The sequence below is a fragment of the Panulirus ornatus genome, chromosome 11 (genome assembly GCF_036320965.1).
Source record: "Panulirus ornatus isolate Po-2019 chromosome 11, ASM3632096v1, whole genome shotgun sequence".
Classification (NCBI taxonomy): domain Eukaryota; kingdom Metazoa; phylum Arthropoda; class Malacostraca; order Decapoda; family Palinuridae; genus Panulirus; species Panulirus ornatus.
Window position 1 is genome coordinate 40,340,005 of NC_092234.1, and position 13,985 is coordinate 40,353,989.

The window sequence follows — 13,985 nt, forward strand, 5'->3', positions numbered from 1 at the left end:
TACCCAGGTCACGACACACGCCTGACCTTCCTACACATACCCAGGTCACGACACACGCCTGACCTCCCCCGGGTCTGGGAAGGGTCACACAGAACCCTCACCGATCAGGGTTGTGTTGTCTATGTATCATGAAGGTTGACCTTTGGCTACAAGTCGAGGTTAACCTCAGCAGTGGAGTTATCTGTTGATTCAGACGGAGGAGGACCTTCAAGTCTCACGTTTGAGAAAGTTATGAAGGTTCGCAAACTTAGTACCGGATTATCGTCAAGTTCTTATCCAGTGTGTGTGTGTGTGTGTGTATGTGTGTGTGTGTGTGTGTGTGTGTGTGTGTGTGTGTGTGTGTGTGTGTGTTCAAGGTCTGGTGATGGTGACCTTCATCTATCTCAGTAACAAGGTCATAGGTCATAAGTCCAGCTGGGTCGTGAGGGTCTCGAGGATGACCCCAGGTCAGTGTGACCTCCAGATGCCATTGGTGACGTAACTGTGACCTCAGCTCTCATGATCAAGTTCAAAAATTCATTGTAACAGACCTGGGTGTAGTGACCATAATCAGTGTAGCTGGGGTGTAGCCTGGGTGTAGTGACCATCATCAGTGTAGCTGGGGTCTGGCCTGGGTGTTGTCACCATGATAGTGAAAACTGAATGCAATGTTGGTCTGTCTCTGTATTCTACACTTTGTGTGTACAGGTCTACACTTTGTGTGTACAGGTCTACACTTTGTGGGTACAGGTCTACACTTTGTGTGTACAGGTCTACACTTTGTGGGTACAGGTCTACACTTTGTATGCACAGGTCTACACTTTGTGTGTACAGGTCTACACTTTGTGTGTACAGGTCTACACTTTGTGTGTACAGGTCTACACTTTGTGGGTACAGGTCTACACTTTGTGTGTACAGGTCTACACTTTGTGGGTACAGGTCTACACTTTGTGTGTACAGGTCTACACTTTGTGTGTACAGGTCTACACTTTGTGTGTACAGGTCTACACTTTGTGTGTACAGGTCTACACTTTGTGTGTACAGGTCTACACTTTGTGTGTACAGGTCTACACTTTGTGTGTACAGGTCTACGTCCGCCACTGGTACAGTGACCCCTGTACCCTCCTCCCGGGGAGGATGGGGGGACGAGGTGATGCCTGTCTGGAGTCACCAGGATCCAGGGGCACCACCACTGTCTACCCACACTACAGTCACCAGGATCCAGGGGCACCACCACTGTCTACCCACACTACAGTCACCAGGATCCAGGGGCACCACCACTGTCTACCCACACTACAGTCACTAGGATCCAGGGGCACCTCCACTGTCTACCCACACTACAGTCACCAGGATCCAGGGGCACCACCACTGTCTACCCACACTACAGTCACTAGGATCCAGGGGCACCTCCACTGTCTACCCACACTACAGTCACCAGGATCCAGGGGCACCTCCACTGTCTACCCACACTACAGTCACTAGGATCCAGGGGCACCTCCACTGTCTACCCACACTACAGTCAGTCACCAGGATCCAGGGGCACCACCACTGTCTACCCACACTACAGTCACTAGGATCCAGGGGCACCTCCACTGTCTACCCACACTACAGTCACTAGGATCCAGGGGCACCTCCACTGTCTACCCACACTACAGTCACTAGGATCCAGGGACGGCCACGGGGGTCAGTGTAGGACCAGCCTGACCAGGACAGATCCTGTGGTCTGGGACCTGAACACAGCCACCATAACACACACATCATCATAACAACATGACAAAGTGGTAACAACAGACAACATCATGTTGTAATAACATTATATCTTCAGGACAACACTGTTGTTGTTATTTCAACATCGATATTTATTTATTACCATCCTAGGAACAATATTGACACGGGGAAAATATAAACATTACTTCATAGAAAACCATGAAAATAATTGACGTATCATTAATCAGTCAGACTCGAGAGGTTTGATAACAATCACACGTAATACTTGACTCCAGAACTGTGACGTCACTTGACTGACCTGGTTTGTGAACGTCGACTGACCTGTGTCTCGGGAGGATGAGGACCTGGCCGTCCAGCCTCCAGGTCACGACGGGCGTCGGGTGGCCCTTGGGCGGGTCACACTCGAACACGGCCGTGTCCCCCTCATTCACGCCCAGGTTGGAGGGGGAGCTGCGGAAGTTCTCCCTCAGATCTGCCGGGGTGGAGAGTGACGTCAGTAGGTGGGGGGTACGGCGACCTGCCTCACAACATCTGTGGCTGTTGAGGTACAGCCATAGACCAGGCAGGTGACTTGTCTTTTACACAGAGGTCAGAGGGCACAGAAGGCAGCAGACAGGAGGGAGTCACGCTGGGTGTGAGGAGCTAGAGTGGGCAATATACCGCCAGTATGAAGATCTACAGAGGCCAATATAATCTGTGAACATCAGAATTATCAAAAAATCTTTGCAATGTTACATAGAAGGTTTAGGATGAATGTCTGAAGGCAGGAGGTGGAGAAGGCAGGAGATAACGCCATGTTTTCCATACGTTCCTCCTGAGTGAATCATGTTATGATGAAGGTCGTCAGCAGCAGGAGGGCTCCAGCTGTGCAGGAGGGCGACGACCTGATCCCTGAGGAAGTGCATGACCCACTCACCACAGCCCCAGCACCAGCCACCTCCGCCAGCACCAGCCACGTCCGCCAGCACCAGCCACGTCCGCCAGCACCAGCCACCTCCGCCAGCACCAGCCACCTCCGCCAGCACCAGCCACCTCCGCCAGCACCAGCCACGTCCGCCAGCACCAGCCACGTCCGCCAACACCAGCCACGTCCGCCAGCACCAGCCACGTCCGCCAGCACCAGCCACCTCCGCCAGCACCAGCCACGTCAGCCAGCACGAAGATGAAAACACAGGAATGTGTTAACGACATCAACATCAACACACTCCTGAAGGGTCTTGACCTCTACGAGGTACACGGTACTGGTGAAGGTTCTTCCTGCTGCTGCTGCAGGAGTAGCCAGATACAGGTGACAGGCGGCCCGAAATACTGTTTATAACAATCGCTGGAGGAGGTTGCAACGCTAACACAGTGGACGAAGGAACCTCTTTTGTCTAACTTTAATAAAGAGTGATGGGAAATTGCGCTGAACTGCAGGATAGTCAGTCTGACGTGGTATGTGAAACGCTGGAGAAGACAATCAGGAAGTAAATGGCTGACTCCACAAGCAAGGGAGAAACTACCATGGTGAAAGTGAACACGGCTTTAGGCCAAGAGGGTCGTGTGTAGCAATATCTTGGACTTCCACAAGAGAGTGAGTTCAGTTTGGGAAAACAGAGGTGGTTGGCTGGGTTGTGTTACGAGACTTTCAGACGGAGTGACGTCGGACCACAAAGGAGGCCGCTAAACAAGCCTGATTTTCAGGTTGGGATTCTTGGGAGACTCCAGCCTTGGACGGAAAGTTGTCTTAGCGGAGGGGAGGACAGGAGTCCTGGTACATGAGCCATGACGTAATGTGTTGGGGTCAACATCGGCGGCGTACCCCGAGGTGCAGTCCTGGGACCGTTGCTCTTCTTGATCTGTGTGAATGATTGCATATGTGAAGCCCAGCGTCACAAGAGAAGTACAGAATGATGAACATCAGACGACGAAAACATCGAGACTAGCTCAGTGTTGTTGGTCTGACGTGTGGTTGACATAAGCTGACGCAAATATAACTAAAGTAATGAAGCCAAGACACACACGAACAAGGTCTCGATATTCATATAATCTACCAGGAAATAAATAACCTCCAAGAATCTGTGTACCAGTGAAACTTGTGGTCGACACTGTGGTGGACATCGTAGCTACCGCTCAGGCGAGTACAGAAGACACAGGGAATGTCTGCTGGCGGACGTGACGGTCGTAGTGATGTACACAGATAAAGACATGACCAGGGAGCTGTTCACATCGTACACCAGACGACCAATTGAAAGAAAAAGAACTGATTGTGGAGGTCCAGTGGAGGGCATGAAAGATGGTGCCTGAAACTCACTTCAGGCACCATCTCTGTTGCCAGCCTCTGAACTAAAGTGAAAAGTTAAAAACATCAAATTGGTTTATCATGGAAGAGGGAAGAGTTGGGGATGACTTGATCACACATTTCATGTTTCTAATCTGGTGTGATGATGTCAGCAGTAAAGGTCATTGTGAGATAAAAAGTTAGAACATCCAGAGAACAGAACATGAACATTGAACATCCAGAGAACAGAACATGAACATTGAACATCCAGAGAATAGAACATGAACATTGAACATCCAGAGAACAGAACATGAACATTGAACATCCAGAGAACAGAACATGAACATTGAACATCCAGAGAACAGAACATGAACATTGAACATCCAGAGAACAGAACATGAACATTGAACATCCAGAGAACAGAACATGAACATTGAACATCCAGAGAACAGAACATGAACATTGAACATCCAGAGAACAGAACATGAACATTGAACATCCAGAGAACAGAACATGAACATTGAACATCAAGAGAACAGAACATGAACATTGAACATCCAGAGAACAGAACATGAACATTGAACATCAAGAGAACAGAACATGAACATTGAACATCCAGAGAACAGAACATGAACATTGAACATCCAGAGAACAGAACATGAACATTGAACATCCAGAGAACAGAACATGAACATTGAACATCCAGAGAACAGAACATGAACATTGAACATCCAGAGAACAGAACATGAACATTGAACATCAAGAGAACAGAACATGAACATTGAACATCAAGAGAACAGAACATGAACATTGAACATCAAGAGAACAGAACATGAACATTGAACATCCAGAGAACAGAACATGAACATTGAACATCCAGAGAACAGAACATGAACATTGAACATCCAGAGAACAGAACATGAACATTGAACATCCAGAGAACAGAACATGAACATTGAACATCAAGAGAACAGAACATGAACATTGAACATCAAGAGAACAGAACATGAACATTGAACATCAAGAGAACAGAACATGAACATTAAACAAGGAATGATTCAGAAGAGACAGAGTGAATACATTATATGATCAGATATGACCAGTGGATGACCAGGATATTCTGAGCCACAAGACAGTAGACGTGGACAGTAGACGTGGACAGTAGACAGAAGGTTGAAACGTCGGATGATGGACGGGCAAGTCCAACATATGACGCCCCCCACGAGCGTAGAACTACCCCCCCCCCATCACCCCAGCCTTTCCTGTGATGTACAAATAAATGATTATATAAACTCCCCCTCCTTCTCCCTCTCTCCCTCCCTCTCCCCAGTTCCCGGGGCGCCAGTTACCCTGATGATCTCCCCTCCCTCCCCCGTGGGGCTGGTGGTGACGGTAATGAGGAATTATTATCGTACAGGAACCTCTTTACTTCCCTCCCTAGAGGGTGTTCCAACCCCCCCCACCGGACCATGGCCCTTGTGAGGAACAGTGAGTTACGCTCGACTTTACAACACTACGTGTATTCCAACACCTTTTCTCTCATTAATGAGGAGAGGGGAGAAAGAATACGTCTGCCCACGTATACTTCCCACGTATTCCCTGCGTGTCGTACGAGACTTAAATGGGAGGGAGCGGGGGGATGGAAATCCTCCCCTCCAATTTTACTTTTCCAAACGAAGGAACAGAGAAGGGGGTCAAGTGAGGATTTTCCCTCTAAAGCTCAGTCCTCTGTCCTTAGCGCTACTTTGCTGACGCGGGAAATGGCGAATATATATATATATATATATTTTTTTTTTTTTTTTCATACAATCTGCCATTTCCCGCGTTAGCGAGGTAGCGTTAAGAACAGAGAACTGGGCCTTAGAGGGAATATCCTCACCTGACCCCCTTCTCTGTTCCTTCTTTCGGAAAATCAAAAAAAAATAAGAGAGGGGGGGATTTCCAGCCACCCGCTCCCTCCCCTTTTAGTCGCCTTCTACGACACGCAGGGAATACGTGAGAAGTATTCTTTCTCCCCTATCCCCAGGGATACATATATATATATATATATATATATATATATATATATATATATATATTACATTATATCATAACACTTGATCGTTGTTTCCCGCATCAGCGAAGTAGCGCCAGGAAACAGACGAAAAACGACCCATCCACTCATATACGCACATGTATACATAAAACGGCCATACACATACAAATACATATCAACATATACACATGTACATACACATACACAGACATATACTTATATACACATGTAGATATTCATACTTGCTTGCCTCCACCCATTTACGGCGCTACCCTTTCATTACTTACTCGATCAAACTACCTCACACCACATATTGTCCTTAAACATTTCATTTCCAGCACATCCACCCTCCTCCGAACAACCTTACCTATAGCCCATGTCTGGCAACCATATAACATTGTTGGGATTACTCTACCTTCAAACATACCCAGTGTCGCCTTCCTGGATAGCAACCTCTATTTCCACACATTCTTAAGTGCTCCCAGAACCCTCACTCCTTACTCACCCTATGACTCACTTCGGCTTCCATGGTTCCATTCGCTGCCATGTCCACTCGCAAGTATCTGAAACATTTTACCGCCTCCAAATTTTCTCCATTCAAACTCACACTCTAACTAAATCTATCCACATTTACTCTCAACTTCCTCCTCTCACACACGCTTCCAAACTCAGTCACCAACTTCTGCAGTTTCTCACTCGAATCCGCCACCAGTGTGTATCATCAGCAAACAACAACTTACTTCTCAAGCCCTCTCATCCCCTATGGACTGCATTACTCGTCCCTCTCTCCAAAACTCCCGCATTCACCTCCCTCACCACCCCATCCATATACAAACCGAACAACAATGGTGACATCACACACCCCTGCAGCACACCGACCTTCACTGGGAATGTTGCTGTTGCAAACGCAGTTTAGATTCTCCGTTTCAAAGATGAAGTGTAAAACGTCGACTGAGTGATGAAGTTGTCACGCCGATGTTGTCCACGCTGAAGTTGAAGGTTGTAAACTTCAAAACAACGTGACCTACGTCTGTTTGACTCCCCACCACATCACTATGTCGACGCTCAACACTTCATCTAGAAAACAGAGGCGCTAAACTACATATGCAACAGCAACGTAACATGAATCTCACATGTCAGCCTCTTACTGAAAACATGACATTACTGACACATTGCCACGACCCTACAGGGCTACAGATAACAGAATCCATTCACATAAAGGAATAGAATCCGATCATTAATCATCAAAGTACAGGACAAGTTAGGACTCTACCATTACTCTACTGCACCCCAGACGACCCCACTCGCTACCTCCAGCGGTCTGTCTCTTTCACACATCATCAACCGTTGATCCAACGAGTGTGGCCCGCTACTGACCACACTTCTACCACGCTTAAACTGCTTAAACTCCAACAGAAAACTAGCGAGTGTTCGATAAGCATTTGTCTTTATATACTAATTTGTGTATACAATGAGACTACTTAACCCTCAGTGTGTATAAGGAGTAATTCCACTTAGGACATTCCGTCTCTATAATATCTACATATACATTTATACATTTTTTACTCTTTGATTGGCTGTGAGATTTTCTGTGTTGTGGCTGAGGCACACAAGTGCATCTCGAAGCTCATCCGACACACATGAGTTTACTTTGACGCGTCTTCTCTAGAAACTGGTCCAGAAAACAAGGAAAGTGATGTAAGACTGATATATATTCATTCTCTAATTGGTCGGAATGTAAATCATTCACATGATATTAGCAGAACGTTTAAATAAGAAAGATAAAAAAAAACAATCTTTACCGAACGAAGAAATCATTGATGTAGTTATAAATATCATGAGGAGTGCGCTGGTGTTCTAGGGTTGGTGTCGTCTGTTTGTTTATCAAGCTGAGTAACACTGATAACTTGAAGTATAATTGTTTATATATCAGGCAGTGACCACACCAAACCCTGACGTTAATTGCAGAGCAGCGCACGGAACAACCCTTCCTTCGTCTTCCATTGCTTCCCCGAAACCAAAGAACACCTCAGTTTGTTTATGTGTACACAATCAAGGGAACGCAGTTCTATGCAAAGTTTAGATATAAGTTTTACAGGAGGAATACCGGTGTCCTGGCCATGTCTGTGTGCAGTCTGTGGTCTGTCTGTCTGTCAGCACTCCAGCTTTGCAGAGATTGTTATTGTCATGATGTTCATGTGTTCTGTTGTTTTGATATGATTATATGCCTGTTGTTGGTATTCATTGTGAATTCTATTTATATTGTTAGACTTAATGACTGTCAACAGATAAAGGTCAACATGCCACAGCCTATACCATGCATCACACATACAAAATTACAAAAAAAAATGGAGTATATCTGAAATCATTCTTGGGATATTGATCTAATCAATTCTTGTTTTTTATTCCAGCAAGTTTCTGTATATCTTCTGAATGTTATCTGAAATTTATACTACTGATGATTGTAATTTATATATTTTTTCCTGAAAAGTATGAGACGCACTCTGAAGTGTGTGAAAATGTACATTATTAAGATGTAATCGTCAGTCATTATCACTGTTGCTTTAATGTTGCTAGAATATCTAGAAAATACTATTACAAAAAACAAGGCCAGAATTAAGGCTATGAAAGATTATATGATATAAAGACAATATAATCGAGCTTTTGAAAAATATAACTGTATATCTCACAAACGTAGTGAGGAAATATATGATATAAAATATCATTAAAAGTTCAGGCATAAATCTGCTACGTACGTGAAAATAATTTCAGTAAAAAATAAGCCTATAAACGACTAAATATAAGGCTAAGAGTCTAGCTACGACCTGGAATATCACAGTTCCCGCTCTTGTAGTTGTAGTTCTGTATCCAGTCAACAGATAACGCTACTAAAATGTTTCTGGAACTTTTTTACATTTCTACAATGTCTACTTGATTGTGTGGGAGTTTCCTGATGGTGCATGACTTCATGTTAGCACCAGGGCAGCGAGGATCCTGCAGGGGCGAGTGTCACACAGTGTATGGCAAGTGTTGCGAAAGAATTGTTAATATTGTGCGAGAAATAACCATAATTAGCGGTAAAACTAAGTTTGATAAAGCACATAAATGCGTTATCTACCACCGAGTGAAGTTAAAGAAGTGGGGAAGTTTATTTAAACTGACTTATGGTCGTTAAAGTCATGACATAGGAACTGTAGAAGTGTAAGGAAAGCTGTGTCACGTGGGACAATCATGAAGACGTCTGGAAAATGACAAGAAAAATAAAGTTGTTGAATGATTTAGTGAGTGATGGTGGGTCATCATGACCTAAATAATATCGGTACCACAAAACAGTGAACACATATTAAAACACTTTGTGTCCCTTAATCTGGTAGTGCCAAAAGACATTTCAGAGAGAATATGATAAAACCAAAGTTTTGAAGATCATGATAAAGTATGACAAGTGTAGACAAACAGGAAAGTTGAACAAGTGTATCAAGCTGTGGCAGCCACAGCCTAGCCACAGTGATGGATTATGCTACATAATGAACATTTTAATGATGGATCTTGACGTTGTGTAGATAACAGGAGGATTGCTGGCTGAAAATGAAGGCAATTATGATATCTAGAAAAGGTTTATCAACTAGCCATATCAGCATTTACATCCTCAATCATGTTTTGTTCATATTATTCAGATAACATTAAAATTTGGGTTTAACAGCTTTGCATATCCTGCTGCACCGTGCATACTGCTGTTGCCACCTTGGTACGCTTGTTAACCTTCCTGTAGTAACAACTGTCAATTAATTTATCAAGAAATTCGAAATTTTGTTTTATCCAATATATTTCCTTTGTAATGGAAGTGCCATTGAAGACTGTTAGTGAAAGTCTAGTTTAGCTCCGCATCGTTGTTGTCTTTGGATAATGAGTAATATTTTCCCTATTGCTATCATAAAATTTACATACTGTAATAACACTTACAAAACATGAAGTAGAGCTTTGTATTTTATTGAAAGATGTTAGATAAGACGAGAGTACCAGAAGTTAAGTAAATCATGGAACGCGTTGGGTAAATTCATGTAGTAGTAGTAAAATATTTGTGAAAAATTAGCTCTTATAAAAACTCATTTAGTAGCTGAATTTTGATAAAGAATTTACTAACATTGAAGAAGCTGCTGGAAATCGCATGGCCGTTCGCTGTCTGTGGACATCCTGCGCCATTAGCATTGTATTCAGTCTCGGATCTGTCTTGTATATTTCAACTTGAATATTGAACGTTAAGGTAAAGTCTTGTCTTCTTGGCGGATTAAGTAAAGTTATATACTGCTATTTTTGCTTGTCAAGTGTATTACCTACTTAAACCCCAAATATGTCGCCTTCTTTGTTAAGTTCAGTACTTAAAACATCGGTTCTAGGCATTTTTTTTTATCAAGTATAAATAGCACCTAAGACATAATTAACCATTTCCAAAGTTAGTTACTACGATGAGGGGCTTAGGTAGACTTACCAACAGTTATGGCAGGAAGCCCACATGACTGAGATATATACTATAAACGAATTTGAAACTGACCCGAAGGTGTGGACCAGTGTGTGTACCGTCGCCACGTTGATCTCGTCCATGTGGGTGAGTACAGTCGGCCATTACTGTGTCTGTATTTCGTATTTTTGTAGATTAGAAAGAAAAATATGACCCAGAAGGAAGAAATAGAGTAGATGCTGTGTTGCCAAATGGGAGATTTGCTGAATTACAAACATCACATTCATTTTACAAAAAACCGTAGGTATTTTTTTCGTTGCTCTCTGTAAGGAAAACGATAATGTAGATCTGTGGTTTATTTGTATTTGAAGCCTTCATATATAGACAAATTATGCCATCGTCTTAAAGAAGAGTTTAATATTGAAATACAGGTTTTGTTGTTGAGGTCGAAAATAATTGGGTTTCGTTGTGTCGGACATGATTGATTTGTGCCGTAAACTCGGCAAATTTGTTGGGCATCCAATGCATCCTAACCTAATCTGGATTGACTTACTCAGATGTGTATATATATATATATATATATATATATATATATATATATATATATATATATATATATATATAAAGTGAATATAGGTCCATTTATCTTTCATCTCTTAGATAATGACGTTTATGGTCGAGGGAGCAAAGTAGCCTAATGACTGTTATCACAAGTAACCATAGTTAATCATACAAGAAAATAGCCATAGGTTCCACGTGGAGTCAGAAAGAACTGTGTTGGGTTTTCTAGGCTATACTCGCGTGATGTTATCAGGTGGAAAGTCCCAGTGTTTAGGGTGGTTATTTGCAAACCTACTTGAAGCATGATATGTCTCTGGCAGGGGTAGTGGTAGTGTGGCACCGTCGAGTTTACAAAGTTATCCATTCGTTTACAGGATTGAAATTACGTTGGCAAAAGTTCATTATAAGTTATAGCCTTACGGAGTATCTGTTATGGTTGAGGACGAGTGTTTCGATCGGTTGTTTATAAGGAACTTTTAATTTGTAAAACTTATCTGCTTAATTTGCAGATCCCTAAAATTACTGAAGAAAAGTGTAAGGAATAAGTGAACCTGACCGTGTTGTGATCATGATGAAATATAATGTATTTAGCATAAATACAGACCCAACAGCATCTGGTAAAGGTGTTACCCTTATTTTTGTTGGTAATTGTTCTCATGTGTCTTTCTAAATAAGGTATGGCCGCTATCCGTCGTACTGAGTGTAGAACGTCACACGCTTACTACGCAAGGCTAGGCTAAGCTAGGCAAGGCTAACGTATCTCGCGTCGGACATGAAACTCATTTTCTCAAATGTCATGCAGTTTAGGTTGGACATCTTTTGTTGTTCTTGGCGTTTAATCCACACTATCTCAGTGTATCGAATGTTAGGTTATGCTTCGTGTTTATCCTCGAAAAACATAGGATAAAGATAGGTACATTTCTTTACGTTTATCCTCACATTTCTCTCATCTTTCAGTAATTGTCCCTGACATTTCTCGGGTTGTTAAGCTTACATGGTAGTTATGAAGGGTATTAACGAGTTGTGGTTTATAGTGACGGTCATGGTACAGCGTAAACATGCCCCAAACACTGGCCACCTCGAGGTGAAAGGAATAAAGTGAGGAAATAGAATGTGAGAATTAATCAGGGTTCTGCGGGTGTTTGTAAACCTGACTCATGAAGTTAGAAAAGTTATGAGAAGAGGAGAGGATGAAAGACGGAACAGAATTCCTCAGCTTAGAAATTCAAAGGAAGGTGTCATATCAGTCAGTCCTCGAGCGTTGGATCTCCACATAGAAAGTGTGGGAAGCCACGCTGAGGTAACACATACGACTGCAGTCACTAATCTTAATACTCTCCCACAACCCTTCAACACACGCTCCTCCTTGGTTTAATGGTCAGTTTACCTGCCATAAGTCAGCAAGGGTTCGAATCATGGGCGTGGCAGTCAGCCCACATCCGATTCAGGTGTTCATCCTCCCATAGGGGTTGTTTCTTATAAGGGTACATGACGTTGGCTGGTGTGTGTGTGTGTGTGTGTGTGTGTGTGTGCGTGAGTGTGCACCCTTAGAAATAAAGACATGATATATACATACAAGATGTACCGACAGGGCAACAAGTTTGTAAAAATACTCCCATAAAACACACAGTAATCACGAGAAAAATGAAACACGGTAAGTTCCCAAGTGCACTTTCGTGTGATGATCACATCATCAGGGGAGATACAAGAATGAGGTAGAAGACGTTAGAATAGTCTGGTGATATACAAGGAAGAGACGTAGCTAAGATGCCATTGGTAAACAGGTGTTCCCGGTTTGGTGTTCGGGATTTGGCACCGTGCCTCTCCTGTCCACATCATACAATTTCATGGCAGGAATGGTGCCAAACCCGAACACCACCGTCCGGGAACGCTTGTTTACCAAATGGCATCTTAGCTTTGCCGCTTTCTTGTATATCAACTGACTGTTCTAAGTCTACCTCATTCTTGTGTCTCCCCTGACGATGTGATCATTACACGAAAGAGCACTTGGGAACTTATCGTGTTTGATTTTCTTCGTGGTTATCTGTCTATCTATCTATCTATCTATCTATCTATCTATATATATATATATATATATATATTTTTTTTTTTTTTTTTTTTTATACTTTGTCGCTGTCTCCCGCGTTTGCGAGGTAGCGCAAGGAAACAGACGAAAGAAATGGCCTAACCCCCCCCCCCCCCCATACACATGTATATACATACGTCCACACACGCAAATATACATACCTACACAGCTTTCCATGGTTTACCCCAGACGCTTCACATGCCTTGATTCAATCCACTGACAGCACGTCAACCCCGGTATACCACATCGCCCCAATTCACTCTATTCCTTGCCCTCCTTTCACCCTCCTGCATGTTCAGGCCCCGATCACACAAAATCTTTTTCACTCCATCTTTCCACCTCCAATTTGGTCTCCCTCTTCTCCTTGCTCCCTCCACCTCCGACACATATATCCTCTTGGTCAATCTTTCCTCACTCATCCTCTCCATGTGCCCAAACCACTTCAAAACACCCTCTTCTGCTCTCTCAACCACGCTCTTTTTATTTCTCACATCTCTCTTACCCTTACGTTACTCACTCGATCAAACCACCTCACACCACACATTGTCCTCAAACATCTCATTTCCAGCACATCCATCCTCCTGCGCACAACTCTATCCATAGCCCACGCCTCGCAACCATACAACATTGTTGGAACCACTATTCCTTCAAACATAACCATTTTTGCTTTCCGAGATAATGTTCTCGACTTCCACACATTCTTCAAGGCCCCCAGGATTTTCGCCCCCCTCCCCCACCCTATGATCCACTTCCGCTTCCATGGTTCCATCCGCTGCCAGATCCACTCCCAGATATCTAAAATACTTCACTTCCTCCAGTTTTTCTCCATTCAAACTCACCTCCCAATTGACTTGACCCTCAACCCTACTGTACCTAATAA

General features: G+C 43.4%; 1 protein-coding gene across 1 annotated transcript in view; it reads right to left on the bottom strand.

Annotated features, from left to right (window-relative positions):
• LOC139751419 (uncharacterized) overlaps positions 1-13,985 on the bottom strand; it is a 210,690-nt gene that overhangs the window by 27,539 nt on the left and 169,166 nt on the right. The window contains 1 exon segment of the mRNA XM_071666809.1: positions 2,029-2,179. Coding sequence (XP_071522910.1) covers positions 2,029-2,179 — 151 coding nt within the window.